This window comes from Diadema setosum, chromosome 13, assembly GCF_964275005.1.
Source record: "Diadema setosum chromosome 13, eeDiaSeto1, whole genome shotgun sequence".
Taxonomy (NCBI): domain Eukaryota; kingdom Metazoa; phylum Echinodermata; class Echinoidea; order Diadematoida; family Diadematidae; genus Diadema; species Diadema setosum.
In genome coordinates, this window is record NC_092697.1 from 22,896,965 (window position 1) to 22,912,342 (window position 15,378).

The 15,378-nt window shown below is 40.0% G+C and overlaps 1 protein-coding gene across 2 annotated transcripts in view; it reads right to left on the minus strand.

Annotated features, from left to right (window-relative positions):
* The window catches only part of LOC140237197 (ELAV-like protein 3), a 29,204-nt gene extending 16,621 nt beyond the window's left edge, over nt 1–12,583 (minus strand). The window contains exons 1-2 of one of the 2 annotated variants that reach the window (XM_072317141.1): nt 12,164–12,583; nt 1,835–2,041 (exon numbers count right to left, since the gene is read on the minus strand). In XM_072317141.1, the coding sequence (XP_072173242.1) occupies nt 1,835–2,041; nt 12,164–12,179 (223 nt within the window). In that variant the 5' untranslated portion in view covers nt 12,180–12,583. The remainder of the gene's footprint in view (nt 1–1,834; nt 2,042–12,163) is intronic. The other variant, XM_072317140.1, reaches the window with a different exon arrangement.
* Nucleotides 12,584–15,378: the final 2,795 nt, after the last annotated feature.

Genomic DNA, 15,378 nt, shown 5'->3' on the forward strand with positions numbered 1-15,378 from the left:
ATGAAATAATCATCTAAAAATCAGATAAAGGAGGCATCTCATGAACAGGAGGTGATCAGCAATTTGAATAATCCATTCTAAAGAGAAAGTAAATTTCTGGAGACTAAAATACATTTTCATCTACCAAGGGGGAATCTTGATCCGGGCTATAAGATGATCCCTTCCAACGATCTCATTGGCATTTATTTGTTTCGCTGTTTAATTCTACATGGATCTTTTAAAAGATTTACTGTATCAATGAATGGTAAATAGTTTGAGTGTATTAAAAAGATGAAACTATCACATTTCCTTGCTACAATTTTGTTTGCTTGTAATATTCTTCTCAGAAGACCATCTCCCAGTCCCTCCCCCACCCCACCAATTTGTGTTTTATTTCATTTTTTGTTTCTATATAAATGTTTTCATGTACAGCACAATTTCAGCACTTCTATGACTGGTATTTTCTAGCATTGCAAAATGAAACAGTTTGCCAGTTCCATAAATCATGTATATTGACGTAGTACAAACTAGATAAACCCCTTCATAAATTCCCAAAATGAAGGACACGAGACGTCGGGAAGTAGATGGGCATAGAAGTCAAGTGCACACAGGAGCAGTTGTGCCTTTTTGGCTGTGGATTCATTACAGTCCGACAGAAGCACTCGCTTTGACTCCTAATCCCTGCATGCATGATATACAGGGGACACGCACTCTGCACCACTAGCACATGTACATTGTATGGCAATATCACCTGCATATAGATGCTTCAGCGAGAAGCCTCGTTTCATCAATTCAACCACAGTACTGTTCACTTGTTTGAAACAACTGAAATACAAAAGGAGTCATTTGGTTTGACATTTAACGCGAAGCATGCCTGATGTATTGTATACGTACACGATACATTACACACTGTATGTATCTTTTATAGATAATGTGTCGATTGCAGAATACATGAATTTTGTTTATTGTGCAAGTTGCCTTGATGTAAACATGCATCAAATTCTGTGTCATATCTATGATTGTCAAATGCATGTGGTTCTATGAACTGCTTCTGTTGCCGACCGTTAATGAATATACAAGCGTATGATGGGCATACACAGTATTACAAATATATGCGACCAACCGTATGCTTCCAATTTCTAACCCCCACCCCAATTACGGCATCAGGCATACTCATCTAGGAATCCAGAAGTCTAGAATGGGAAAATGACATATCATCCTTTTCACAACCAATTAGTAATTGTGCAATTAGTTTGTGATGTGAAATGGGTAAGGGTGCTCTCATGCAGATAAGTTTATGAAGCATGACATGAGGCTGGCATGCCTCGTTCATCAAGCAAACAATGACACAGAAAGTATACATGTCCCATTGCGTTGTAATCATAGGGGGCTGAAGATGCCAGTTTGAAGGGAAAGCTCCAACAGATTTCCTCCGATCATTACCAAGGAAAAGTTGCACAGTAGAGATGCAGTCGCTGGTATTGAATGGTTCCTTTCAGGTGTCGCGACTGACATGGGAGAACTCCACTTTGGGTGTGAAACATTTAGAAATTGTTTTGCACTCCAAGGCAAAAAAAAAAAAAAAAAACACTTTTCATGGCAAAGCTACCCCTGAAAAGCATTTTCTCTATAAGACACTTGAGTGGGAGACCTGTACCAATACAAAAACAAGGAAATTTACAGACTGGAAGTTCCTTTGTACCCTACTTCATGCAGCAATTTCAATAAACTTGTTGGACAATCAACTTGAAACAAAAGACTGAACCGTTTATGCTTGGCCAGATGTGTTTATTATTTCAATATTCAGTGGATTGATTGGCAGTCTGGGAAGTTTTAAATTTAGCTGGTCACTCACCTGTCAGCTTGTCGCGCACAAGTTTGCAGGATTCAATCTCCCCGAACTTCCCAAACAGAGACTTCATCTCATCCTGGGCCATGTTCTGTGGCAAGTAGTTGACGATAAGATTCGTCTTGCTGTCTTCTTCAGCAACGCCTGTCACTACCGGCTTCATGATCCCACCATTTTGCATCGCAGGCTGGACAGTCTGAGCTTCCATGTTGTCTGCAGTAAAGAAAAGAAAAACATAATGCTATGATAATGATGCTCTTCACTTGGTTAAAGATGTTCATTCACCAATGTACTCGAGTTCATACCCACCCACCCCCTTTACAAAAACATCACCGATTTCACAAGAAAAATGTGGCCAAGTAAAAAAAGTAGTTTCTCATCCCGATTTGCTGGAGATGGAGGTCCTTGCTACTATCGTACGCCTTATATTTAATAAGTCGAATCTTTCGTGAATCGCGACTTCCTGACAATTTCCCAAGTGGTTAAATTTGTGATTGTGGAGTATAGTATTGAACCGAGAAAAGTATGCATGCATCTCACATTCACGTTTGGAACAGAGTTAATATTTTCACATTATTTCTATGTTTGCAAAAAAGCACCCGACTTGCAGAATCTGCAAAAATGAAAACCTCGTGAATTATTTAGCAATTATAGTATTTGATATATTTTACTATTTTGATCTGAAGCCACTGCATCCATGTGCAATTGCAAGCAAGCGCAAGGCGCTGGTGTAGTTAGGCACTGCCTGCATAATGATTCTTAATCATGCACAAACACTAAACATTTCACAGCCCAAAATACTTGCATCCAATTCTCCAAAGTCAAGTAAAAGTTGGAATATTTGTCGTTACTTTACACTTTAAACAACTTTGGGGATGACTTTAATGCTGCCGTGTACCTTGTACATATCGTACCGATGGCTGCGCTACCGTGCAAGTATCATATACCATGACCGACTGCCAAGTATAGCGCAGCAGAGCTTCAAGTCGAGCAATCGAGTTCTTCTGTAATATGTAAAAGTATCTTGGTGTCTTCCACCAGACTTTGCAGACTCCATGCAATGCGATAGGTTTTGAAATATTTAGGGCGAGTTTGGACACGTTTGAAAATCGCGTATGGGGCAGTGCAAAACCACACTATAGCGTCCTACAAATTGTAGCTAATAGCAGGCCCTAGTACATGTGAATATTCTTGGAAACCAAGCCAGGCTCATACAATATGCGTACAATGTACCTAAATGTATAGAGACAACTTGTCCCTTCACTACGTACAGAGTACCAGTGCTGATGTTCTCAACATTGTCCAGCCACATTAGTACACTACATACGTTTGTACACAGGGCTGGTTTCTCATTCTTGCGTAGTACAATAGTGTTAACGCACTATCAGGAGATTATAATGCAATGCATTGCATGGATGACATTACAATCAGCAGGCCTTAGATGTGAATTTCCTTTTTTTCTGTCCAAAAGTAGAAAATATCAAAAAAGTTGGATGTGGCAACTCAAAAAAGATGCAATGAGGGATGTGTATTTTCATCAGCACTTTGAAAATAGTAGATAGTAAAAAATTGATGGATTGCCAAAATTGGATGTGTAAGGGGTCAAAAAAGTACTTTTACTTGGCCTACATCTCAGTAACACTCCATTACTTTTCATATCAACATGCCATTCAATGGTTGATATTTCAATAACTGCAGCCAATTATGTTGCTACAATTATCTAACGACTTTCCAGATTGATTTTTATCCAGGGCCACCCATCGTGGCAGGAAAAAAAAAAATGCCCAGCGCGCAGAAGTACACATGCCACAGAGTGCATGGCAAGTTTGATTATGGGCTACAGCTGCTGTAGACGGATCAAAACAAAAATCAATATTTTCTATTTACACTTCAACACCCGCAAAACCAAACAGTGTTCCGTTTACAAGTGGGGTGCTTTGAGAAATTGATATGTAAACACATGTCCTTGGAATTGACAAACCAAAAAGGCAATATACTTAAAATACTTGCAATTAAAATAATCAATTTTCTGTCTGAGATATTTCATGAACTTGACAGTAGATTGAATATTTGTAGCAATTTGCATTTTATATTATGCAGTTCATTTTCAGATCTCCCCTTGAACACAATGTTTCTTGCAGCAGGAGAGCATGCTGTCCAACAATAATTACAATGTTCAAGAAAAATCCCCTAAATGAAGTGTACTTCAATCAATATTGGGGGGGGGGGGGGGGTCCTATAATCATCATGTACTATTGACCATGTCATGCAACACAGCTTTTGTTGGATATTCCTGTAGAAAACCCCCAATTGTGCACCATACAAACATGGTGGACACGTGCAAGTAAATCTGTGTTAGACACAAAAGGGACATATTGGATGCAATAAATCTTGCGGGGGGGGGGGGGGGGTGAGATGGCAGACTTCGGAGATAACATCGGAGTGAGAGAGGCCAATTCCTACTATGTCTGGAGGAAAATGCAAGATGACATGCGAGTAATGTGTCGCTGTGGAGAAGGTCTGGATGTAAGGGAGCGAATGTGCATGGCAGGATTTAGTCTAGTGCAATTTTACCTGAATTGTGCAATGGTGTTATGCAAACTGTTTATCTAAAATGTCAAGTAGCATATATTATGAAATCAAAATATAGGCAAAAAAGATATCTGCTTTTTATTCCCTGAATTTCAATATCTTTCAAAGGCACAAAGAAAATTGATATCTAAATTCAACAGAACAATGTACAGTATACGGTAACTACAAAAAGTCATGTAGGGATTGTGTAAACATTACATAAACATTTGGGTAATTATCGATTTGAACCTCTGCTAATCACATCAAGGGATAGTTTGATAAGAGATAAAACCTACAGTTTCCCAATCTCGGAAATTTGACAGTCAAATTGCTCTGGGATGAGTAATCCCAGTTGAGAGAGAAATTGTTTCATTATTCAAGTAATGCTACTTGCACAGATGACAGAAATGGAATCACGCTGCGTCTGTCAGCTCTACCTCTATCCTAGTCTTCTTCTACAGCATTTCTTATTGATCGTTTGCCCTGTGTGCATTCACGCCTTCGTGTCCACCATCGCCAATTCTCCCCCCTTCTTCACCAGACACCTATGTAGGTCATGAACCACGCCAACATACCAGCCTGCATAGTTTCTGCCCCACTACACCCGAACGTCTGATGTATGATGGTGATACGTGTGCACACCCACAGCTTTATTAGCTGCACTTCTAGCAAGTATTGCCAATTTGTGCTGCATATTTTATTCATTACACAAGGCTTACAACACGTTTCCAGTAAGCTCGTTGCATTTCAGACAAGACAAAGACTATGTTATTTACATTAGTACCCTTTTCAAACACCTCTGCTCAAGTGTCTTTTGTCCAGTGTACCACATACTACCTAATTGATGCTGTAATGGAAAAGCCGACAACCAACTTCTTTGGGGAAAGCAGCAAAGTTGCTCTTATTCGTACAAGTGAAAAGGAACATCTGTCTAGCATCATACAATTTTCATGTACACAAGTGTCCATTGTAGACTGAATGTAGGCTCCATTCCCTGTATATTCTCACCATTCCTATTCAAGGAGCACCCAACAATAGATTGACGGCAATGGCAGGAGGTCAAGAAGGCATACACAGCCAACAGTAGCTTCCTCGGTCTGCCACATATGTCTGGCCCCAATGATTTATTGTGTAGCCGAGGCGATTGTGATCAGAGATGGAGGATGGGCAGATGTCGTGTGTGGAAGGAGATGTGGCCAACAATGGAAATTGCCCCAACCAAGAAGGAATCTTACATCTCGACATCTAGATGCATCAGTAATGCAGGGCACATCCAGAGTGAAGCGTTCTTCATGCACACAACATAAACACTGGTTTTACACATCTTTTGCACCTCGCTGACATAATTAAAAGTGTATAGTGATGTCATTCTACATTTCATCCCTGTTGGATATGCTATGCCACAAGAAATAAATCTTGACTCCAGTTAATCTACCTTCATATAATGTGTTTACATCTAAGGAAGATTTGATTTTCCTGCTTTTGAGTTATGTTCAAAGAGCTGATATTTTTGATATGTTTCACAAGATTTTATAAGTAATGCAGTATGGACCACCCTGCCAATGTTGGCATCAATACACGCTTCTCTCGAAAAGGTTTTCCCAATTACAGTGCACTCCCATTATAACAAAGTCCTCGGGACAGCAGTTTTCTTTCATTGTATCGAAATTTCGCTATAACCAAACAAATAAAAACCATTAAAAAAACAAAAACAAAACAGGGTAATGTTTCAGCCTGAATTTTTATTTCATTGTAACCAGAATTTTGTTATAACTGTTCATTATAACAGGAGTACACTGTATCAAAGTTTGCCAGGCTCAGTAAATGCCATAATGTGAAAAGAGTTTAAAGGAGACCTCCGGATGATTTTCAGATTTGTACATTTGAACAACTGTAAATTAGTTATACTGAAGACAGAGTTTCAGAATTTGTGGTAATTGGGTTGAAGAATAAGAATATTTTCAAAATTTAGAACAAATTGCAATGAACAAGGATGATGACACGGCAGAGTCACCATAAGAATGTACGAGTTGGGTCTCAAGGAAGCGGAACAAAAGAAGAAGGCATGCATAGATTATACACCGGTGAACTCGCAAGCAAGCGGTATTGCAATGGAATTACACTGCTACATTTCTGAAATATGTGAACGTCCTATGTCATCATCCTTGTTCAGTGTGATTTGTTTAAGATTTTTCAAAGTATTGTTTCTCTGCTCAAAAGCCACAGTAAATTCTACAAATCTATACATGGAGTTGTCGATTTATGTACTACATGATGTGAAATTATGAAAATCGTCTGGAATGTCCCTTTAAGTAATTAATATTAAGATAGAATGGGAGTAGTTCTAAAACCAAGGCAAATATTGAAATATACAGAATCCCAAATTTCAGCTCTGATGCGACACACTTGGCGCGAAGACTCAAAATTGATAAGCATGCACAAGATTTGGGTATTCATACAAAATATCTCCAGAGATTCCAGTATAAAATCATATAGCTTTTAGCAAATGACAAGTGCTGCCTTTTGTTCTGCGTGTACTGAATTCCTTCAAACACATTTCAAGTCTACTATATTGCATTTGTAACGAAGAAAAACGTCAAACGTGTCTTTCACAGTTGAACCTTCAGGGTCATAAATCTTTTGTCAGAAAATGTGCTCTATGCAAATAAATGGTACCCAAATTAATGAAATGTCAATTAGTTGCAGCAAAATATCCATTTGTTACTTTCAACTGGGATGGTGGAAAGTCTTTGGAATAACCAGTTCAGGGACACAGTTTAGGCATGTGCAGAAACAAATTTCCTTCTCGGCCATTCTCAGTAAGCTTGCAATGATGCCATGTTTGATCCATACAAAACTTGAAAGGCACCTGCTATTCTTTACATTATTGCTTGGGGGATAATCATGATATGTTCTGAATGCTTACCCGATGTGGGCACGATTGTACTTTGGGTTTGGGATACACGATCTTGCTAAAAGCAGCCATGACATTGCACACTCGGAAATGGATAGAATTTTTTTTTGGGGGGGGGATAAAGCAAGACTCGTTCTTTGTCTCCTACTTGGAAGGTTTAGTAGAGACATATTTGGGGTTGCCTATTGTTAACACTGCCGCTGCAACCACATGTTGTTTGTACAGTCGCCCTGCTTTTAGCTATTTGTGATAACAGTTTTTCCAAACACCAGCTCAAGTTACACATGTCCTCCGACAGGAGACTTGCCCATGGTGTAGAAATATCTTTGGGAAAATGCCCTTGTTTCTCAAAACTTGCAAGATTATATTCTAGCACCATGGACACGTGTATGTCATTCAGATTAAAATATCCAGAGGCCTACTCGCGTCGGGCACTTCTAATTGAAAGGCTACTTGGGAAGTTTCTAAATGTTACATCGAGGTAGTGGCAATGCTGCTCCAGAAAGCATTCAATTGCATTGTTTTGTCGACCCAAACCTGCTTATCATTTTACAAATGCCAGAGATATAATAAACTTTTAGTGCCGTCATGGCTTGAGTTTTAATGTGGGGAATTAACAAGATGGTGCTATCCAAATGAAAACAAGACTGGGTCTAAAGGGGGAAACCCTAGATCTGACACAGATCCCACCAGCAAATTGGGCACATATGTAACATGATCTACATGTAGTCAGAAAACTGGCCCCCATTTGCTGGTAGGCTTGTGCTACAGGACAGCAGCACTCTTTCCCTCCATGTCCAAAGCAATTCATCTAGTCTCGAGAAAACTGCAAGTAGGTTTTTGGTCGATATGAACACTCTCCCACCCCATCACCCCCTGCCACCCCCCCCCCCCCCCCACACACACACACACACCCCAACACATATGACATAACCACACAAGCCTTGCAGCATGGGCATAGAACTTTTTCAACAGAATTCTAACCATTTTTTTTTTTTAATACAAAATTGTTCATGTCCTATACCACATGTAGCCATCCTACCACCAGCCACGACAAACACTAAATATGCATAGTAGTTTGCCCATTTCCCTTTCACAAATTGTCAAAAGATTCTCACTATCACATTGTTATGCCTAATCAGTCCAATAAATGTGAAATATTACCTGGACTTCCATGTCCCAGTAGACCATATTCAATTTATACATATGAATACTATGAGAAGCATCAAGCAGTGTATCTCATTATCATCTCCCAATTGTATTGAGGTAATTCTGTGTTATCTCATTCTGACAGTTTGTTGTGAAAAGAGGGACAATGCACAGTCCAGTAATTGCATGCAAGGAACACATTTCAGGCATGTTTAAACATATCCATGTCGACAGTGCAATTACCTACTTAATTTCCCCTGGGACACACTGGTCGGGAATAACTTTCATGCAAAGAGTTTCCTCATAGCATGTTTCACATGTGAAGCTTACCCGCCATAGATACTGACAAAGGATGTATGCAGCAGCACATTACATTTTGCTCATGCAAATTTTTTTTTATGTGCAGTACGGTACATAAGAAATCAAGTTCCCTTATTGAGAAATCTGCATAGTTTTGCAAGCTTTTGTAGTCAATTCTAAAATGTATCTATAATAAACAGGTTTACAACTACCCAATAGTTCAGTTCAACAGTGTAAGGGATCCATCGTTTCCAGCCTGTATCTTGTTGGTGCTAAACCTTTGAAACATCCTGTTAAATGCTCATTTTCTCCAGTGTTATCTGTGACATGTACTACTACAATGTACCTTGTAGAATCTTCTAACCATGAAGCAATGTGAATCTTACTCTAACATAGACTATCGATGTTTCATTTTTAATAAATTCATTTCAAAATTAGATTATTCAACAGTACAAGAAAATAGTAACCGTACATGTATCTTTTGCAATCTTGATTGGAAATCAATTTGACAATCCAAATTTCTGAAGCTGTCAAGTATGAGGGGGTGGCGACTAGATCAAATGGAATCCTCAGTTTGTTTTGATCTTTGATTTAGAGCTGTGCTGGATGATATAGCCTCTACATCTACATAGGCCTACATTAAAAAAAAACTGCACCAAGGTTCAACCTCCCATGCCAAATTTCAACCACATGCAAATGCACAAGTTTCTACATGTAGCAAGGGGTCGAATTTTGGACAGTGTAATGGTCAAATTATGGGCGGCTTTGCTTTACCTCAAATATTATTAGGTATCTCGGACTTGTATTTTAGCAATAAATTTCAAGTTAGCACATCAGCAAAACTTGCCTAGCAAATTCCCATTTTGCATTTATCCCATCTCGAGCAATTTAAAAAAAAACTGCACCAAGGTTTGACCTCCATGCCAAAATTCAACCATGCGCAAAAGCATATGTTTTACATGCAGGGTTCGAAATTGGCGATGGTCCGCTGGCCATTGGCCACCCAAAATCATGTGGGACTAGCTAAAAATCTTAAAATTCTGAAGTTACTAGTCCGTCTGGCTAGCCAAAAAATCGCTTCAGTATCAAAATTGATTCTAGGTAGTCCGCCTGGCTAGTTAAAAAAAAAGTTAAGTGCGACCCCTGACATGTAGTCGGCGGTTACATTTTGGACAGCGTATGGTCGAATTATGGGTGGCTTGCTTTCAGTATGTTCGAGTCGAACTAACGTTAGGCACCCCTAATATGAATTCAAAGTCAGATGTCTAATCTACATTTGTCAACCAAAAGTTGTTACCAGTTTAATACATTCTAAACTAGTTCCAGTGAAAGATATAAAATATTACATGTGTGATTGGGATTTTTTTCCTACAACAAAGGGTTTGTGTCTATTCCTGTCAAGTCAAAGTTATCTTATTTTATATATAGCATACAGCTTATCCAGTGCAGTATAGGCAAGAATTGGCCCACAACAGACTGCCACCGATCCCAATGCCCCAGTAGAAACTCCACAATAAACCTGCAGTCAGAGCACAATAACTATTTTAACCCAGATTCAAGACAGCAGGGAAAATTGAGGAAAAAAGGAGCAGACAAAAAAGGGTCACTGGTGTATAGAAGAAAGGGTCGCCTTTTCTTCCTGCTCAGTCATAACGTAAGCCACAGCGGTAATCTCACGAAGGGTAAACAGAAGCCGTGGCACGCGACACTGGCATGCAGCATTCGCATGCCGTGTATGTAACGGCGAGTGTGGCTGTGCGTGTTCGCGTGGCTGTGCCGCCGATACGCGTGCTGGACTCGAGCGTCGTGCGACGATCCACGGCCTTCTACACCTTGATGTACGTACTGTGTGTGGGAGCCGCACAGCTCAACAAGCCATACCGACTCCGCGGTAGCACAGCCAGCGGGAAAGCTCCGTTGCCGCACAAGAACCGACATATAAGCGCACGTTGACAAAGCTAGGCGGGAAACTGGAATCCGTCAACGCTTGATGCTCGGGACAGGAAAACACGAAGAACCAGGCCGACATTGTTCTGAATACTCTTAACGTTTCACAGGCTTTTAGATCTAAAATTTAAAATTTGAGTGTGTTCTCGTAACATTAGTCATTCAGATCTAAAGGCAACTTGCCTGATTATCATTCAATATTTTAGATCCTCTCTAATAGGACTAGATTCTACCTAGAAAACGTTAACGGAGGCTGTAACGTTAGGAATCTATTTCGACCTCGCACTCCTCGTCGTTCGTGACTGCTTGGCATTTTCTAGGTTCTCACCACAAGTTAGATACCTAATTTGTTAGACAACCAACTAACGTTAGGTAGGCTAGATTTCTACTGTCTAAGTTAGACATAGGCCCTATCTGCAAGTGCAACCTTGTTCACAATTCATTCAACCTTTAGATCAATTCATTCAACCTTTAGATGAGTGAAATCTATCAAACTTTTTAATCAATTGTTTTGATAAATCAGTTGAGTAGATGAGCTGACATTCCACATCTCTACCATGTCACCACGTTGAAAGTACACTCTCCACAAGTGAAGCGTCTCAACAAGTCTCTAACGTTAGTAGAATCTAGGGTTCTATTTTTAAATGTTAAATCAACAGTAGGTGCCCAGGGTTGGGTTCTAAATCAATCGAGATGCTACGGTTTAGTGTGAAGTGAGATTCTGGTTTGCAATATTGATCACCAGTCAAATAACATGATAAGTTTAACGTTAGTGAGAGGTCTCGAATCACTATCACTCAGGTTAAAATGGACTCTGCTGTCGAAACCAACGTTATTGTAATGTTACACCACTGCCAGACACGAGACGGCACCATCCAGGTAACGTTAGTTTCTAACGTTAGAACTAACGGCAATAACGTTAGAAAACCCAACTCTATAGTTTCAAACCGAGGCCTTTAAATGCAGACACGTTTTTTTCTAGAGAAAGGAATCTAACCTGGAACGTTAGCTAGCTAGAATCTACATGCATACAAGTAACGTTACCATGGAATCCATCTCACCCGCAGGTGGGAGGTACAAAATTTCTGAACCGGCGACGTATCATTCAAGTTCACAAGTCGTCCTCAAGTCGAACTCAAAGTCAAGTCGTTGCTGTCTAGGTAGGATGCGATTTTGATTACAACTTCAGGAGTCATGAATAATATTTTTTTTTTTAATCAGACTCGATTGTACTGAACAGGAACAGTTCATTCAGTAGAATCTAGTTAAACATGAACTGGAGACACACCAACTTATGCAATATCAGTGCCGAGTTTTACATCTTCATGTTGGATGGAACGTTAGGCGCTTCTTCACTTGCCCTTGGATACGTTTTCAATCTAGCAAACGTTAGTTCGAATAAAACTTATTCTGGCGTGAAGAATAGTATTAAGAAAAATGTTGGGAACACTTACCAATTACGTTGATCATCTGAAAATGTGGGAAGAGAGCTACGCACAATCAAACGGTAAGGAAGAGATTAAATCCTTTTGACTTCGAAGCAAATATCCTCGACCATACGCTGATGGGGCAAACGTGGAGGAGTATTCGGTCGGTCAGCGTTGAGGGATCGAGTCTACATTAACCTCCAACTCCGCGTGAGAGAGCAAAGAGAGAGATGATAACGTAACGTCGCGACGGCAGAACTAGACGGTTGTGATGATGCTCTTGATAAAATACCGTTTAAAAGGATAAGACTTCCTACGATTACCAAAAAAAAAAGAAAAAGAAAATAACATAAGCTAGTAGACTAATATTGTACAAACCAAAATATGCGCGAGTAGTCTAGTGAGGGTAAAAACTGAATGGACGATTCACACGACCCATCTGACGAACTAAAATAGTAAATACAAGTTCAACGTGCTGCCTGGCCGGTTATACATATTGCGTGCGCCGCCGCATCACCCTAATGTTTGAGGTTGAATATACATCCGCGAAGTAATTCTATGCACCGCACGCGCCAGTCATCGCGAAAGCTCCGCCCCTTCAGGTGACTTACGAGATCGACTGCCTTTTAGTATTGTAACTCCTTAGTGCAGCTCTCGGACGTAGCGTAGACGTACCGATGTTGTATGTTTTGTTACTGTTAGAGGTTCTTACTTTTCGTCACTTTTGGCGTCTTTGCAGTTCATGGTGGAATTCTTAATACACCGTTGTATGGTACAATAGTGCATGTATTTTGAATTAGAATATATCTGCATGCATGCGCAAGAATATACTGTCTGGCAGTCACATGCCAATATCACCCTGACGTAATTATTCTAAATCTACGCCTGGGGCAATGAGATAATGGAGTTCTAGTCACTTCCCCTTTCTGTGCAATGTCTCGCACTTATCACATGTACCATGTGCGAGGTGGTTGGATGGTCGTGCCACCGTCGCACGAGAAGAAAGCCCGAGATATATCAGCACCAAATTTGAAGGATTTGTGAATTTCCTGCTCCCACACAAAGGAAAGTTACCTTGACAATGCTTTGGTGTCAGACCTAACGGAAATGGGGTATATCGCGATTTAGCATTACTTCCCCTATCCACCTATCTAAGCCCTTAACGTACAATGCAACAATCCCTTGTTTTAAAAGCTATAAGTGACCATTTATAATACATTGGCGGTTTCTGGTCAGACGATTACAAGGGGTCCCAAAGTTGCACCGTTTCCATTCTCACTAGTCTGATGAGCCAATCGGTCTCTTGATTTCAGGGGGGGGGGGGGGATGAAAATGGAAGTGCTCAGGAGTAGTTTTCTTTCTTTTCAAAATTGTTATAAATCTCGTTTGCTGTTGACCACCTGTCCGACACAATAAAGGTTGAAAATATCTCGCAAAAAGAAAACTTAATATAACCAATTTATCCATTAATGTAAGGCTACATATTCTTTACAAAGAGAGAGAGAGAGAGAGAGAGAGAGAGCTGAGGCTTGGATGGTCTATTATGCTATTAGTTTGGTTGTAGCCTAGTTGATAATACGAATGGGCGGATTTTAGGCTATGGCCCTCGGTGTTTTCCTATTCTTTTTTCTTTCTTTTTTTCTTTTTTCTCCTTTCTTTTTCCCCCTCATAGTTCGATAATACATGAAAATACCTTGCACAGTTAGGGCCTATAAATGTATATTTTTGTTTTTGTGTTTGTGTTTGTTGTTGTCGTCGTCGTATTTTGTTTTGTTTTGTTTTGTGTTTTTTTTTTTGGGGGGGGTATTTTTTTTTTCTTCATGGTTAAAAGTGGTAAGCCCATAGACATCTCCACTGTCTGGATAAAAAAAAAAACAAACAACCGCCTGGCTTACCAAATTAATCTAATTAGTAATAATCAAGTTATCATACCGCAGATGATTTAAACCATCATAAAACTAAATAGATAAACCACCAGAGGGCTACTGCGTCTCATTCTTATCGAAACGCCCGAAAGTGTAAAATACATTTTTTTAATCAAAACAAAAACAAAAAATAAACTAAGCAAAATAAACAGTGAATTTATTTGCAATACATGTTACATTATTGTCCAAATGATTAATTTATGAGACCCTGAAAGCCTTCCTTGATTATAGATTTAACTGTGTAAGTTTGAACAGAATACGAGATATGGAATACTCAGTACCATTAAAATGAGTTAGATAGTGACCAGTTACAGTATCAGTGAAAAGGATTCAGTGAAATGCCAGTAAAAGAATACAGTTTACTAGTAGTGAAGGTGTATCGAAATAAGTGTAACGGGAGCAAGAGAGGGCGCTATGCCATGAAAATACGCTCCAAGAGCCGGCCAGGCTGCAACAAATCGGTATCGCTTTGGATTAGAGTCATATAGAGCTGTGACAGCTCTATGATTAGAGTATACTGCATGTAACTTTAGAATGATTCGTCACCACCTAGGAATTCAATGTACACATTTCTACGCGCGTATACTGCAGGTGCGAACCATGTTTCTTTCGACCTTCTTTGTTTGTTAATGAGCGACTGAACATGTTTTATTGTCTTGCCCCTCCAGCACGCTGATGTAACTTGTCAATCAATAATTTCTAAACTCCCTCCCTCGCGTTTCTTCTAGCACGGTTTGTGGCGAGACAGCTTCAGATGATTACAGGGCCGGCGCAGCCGTGGGGCCGTGGGGGCTCGGGCCCCCACACTTTTTGTGCACCATATAAAGGAATACATAAGGTGTCATCACTTTGGGCCCGCACACTTTTTTCAACCCGGAAGTACGTAAGTGGCACTAAAAAAATAGATCGAGATCTTGAAGTATCGCGGCGGTAAGGTTATGTGTTTTGTCTGAAACACCTGGAAATGGGAGGGCAGAGAATGAGCTGAGGACCTTTTTTTTTTTTTTTTTTTGCTTGTCAGCTGAAGAAACCCGGCCCTGGATTATCATGAAAATAATAATTCATATCAAGCAGTGAGAGTATCACAAGAATAAAGGCATTGTTACCAATGTTTCAAGATTAGCAGCATTAAGATCACGAACGCTAAGACGACGTTAATTAGGCAAAAATTACGGGGTCATCCACACTAGACCGACACCCACTAGTCATACAGCCCACGAGTTCGATACTACCTAGGTAAAAACAGCCAACGAGTTCGACAGATACAACACGGGGCTTAATGTGTCGGTCTCGTGGGCCTTGTTAGCTTAGTGTCGA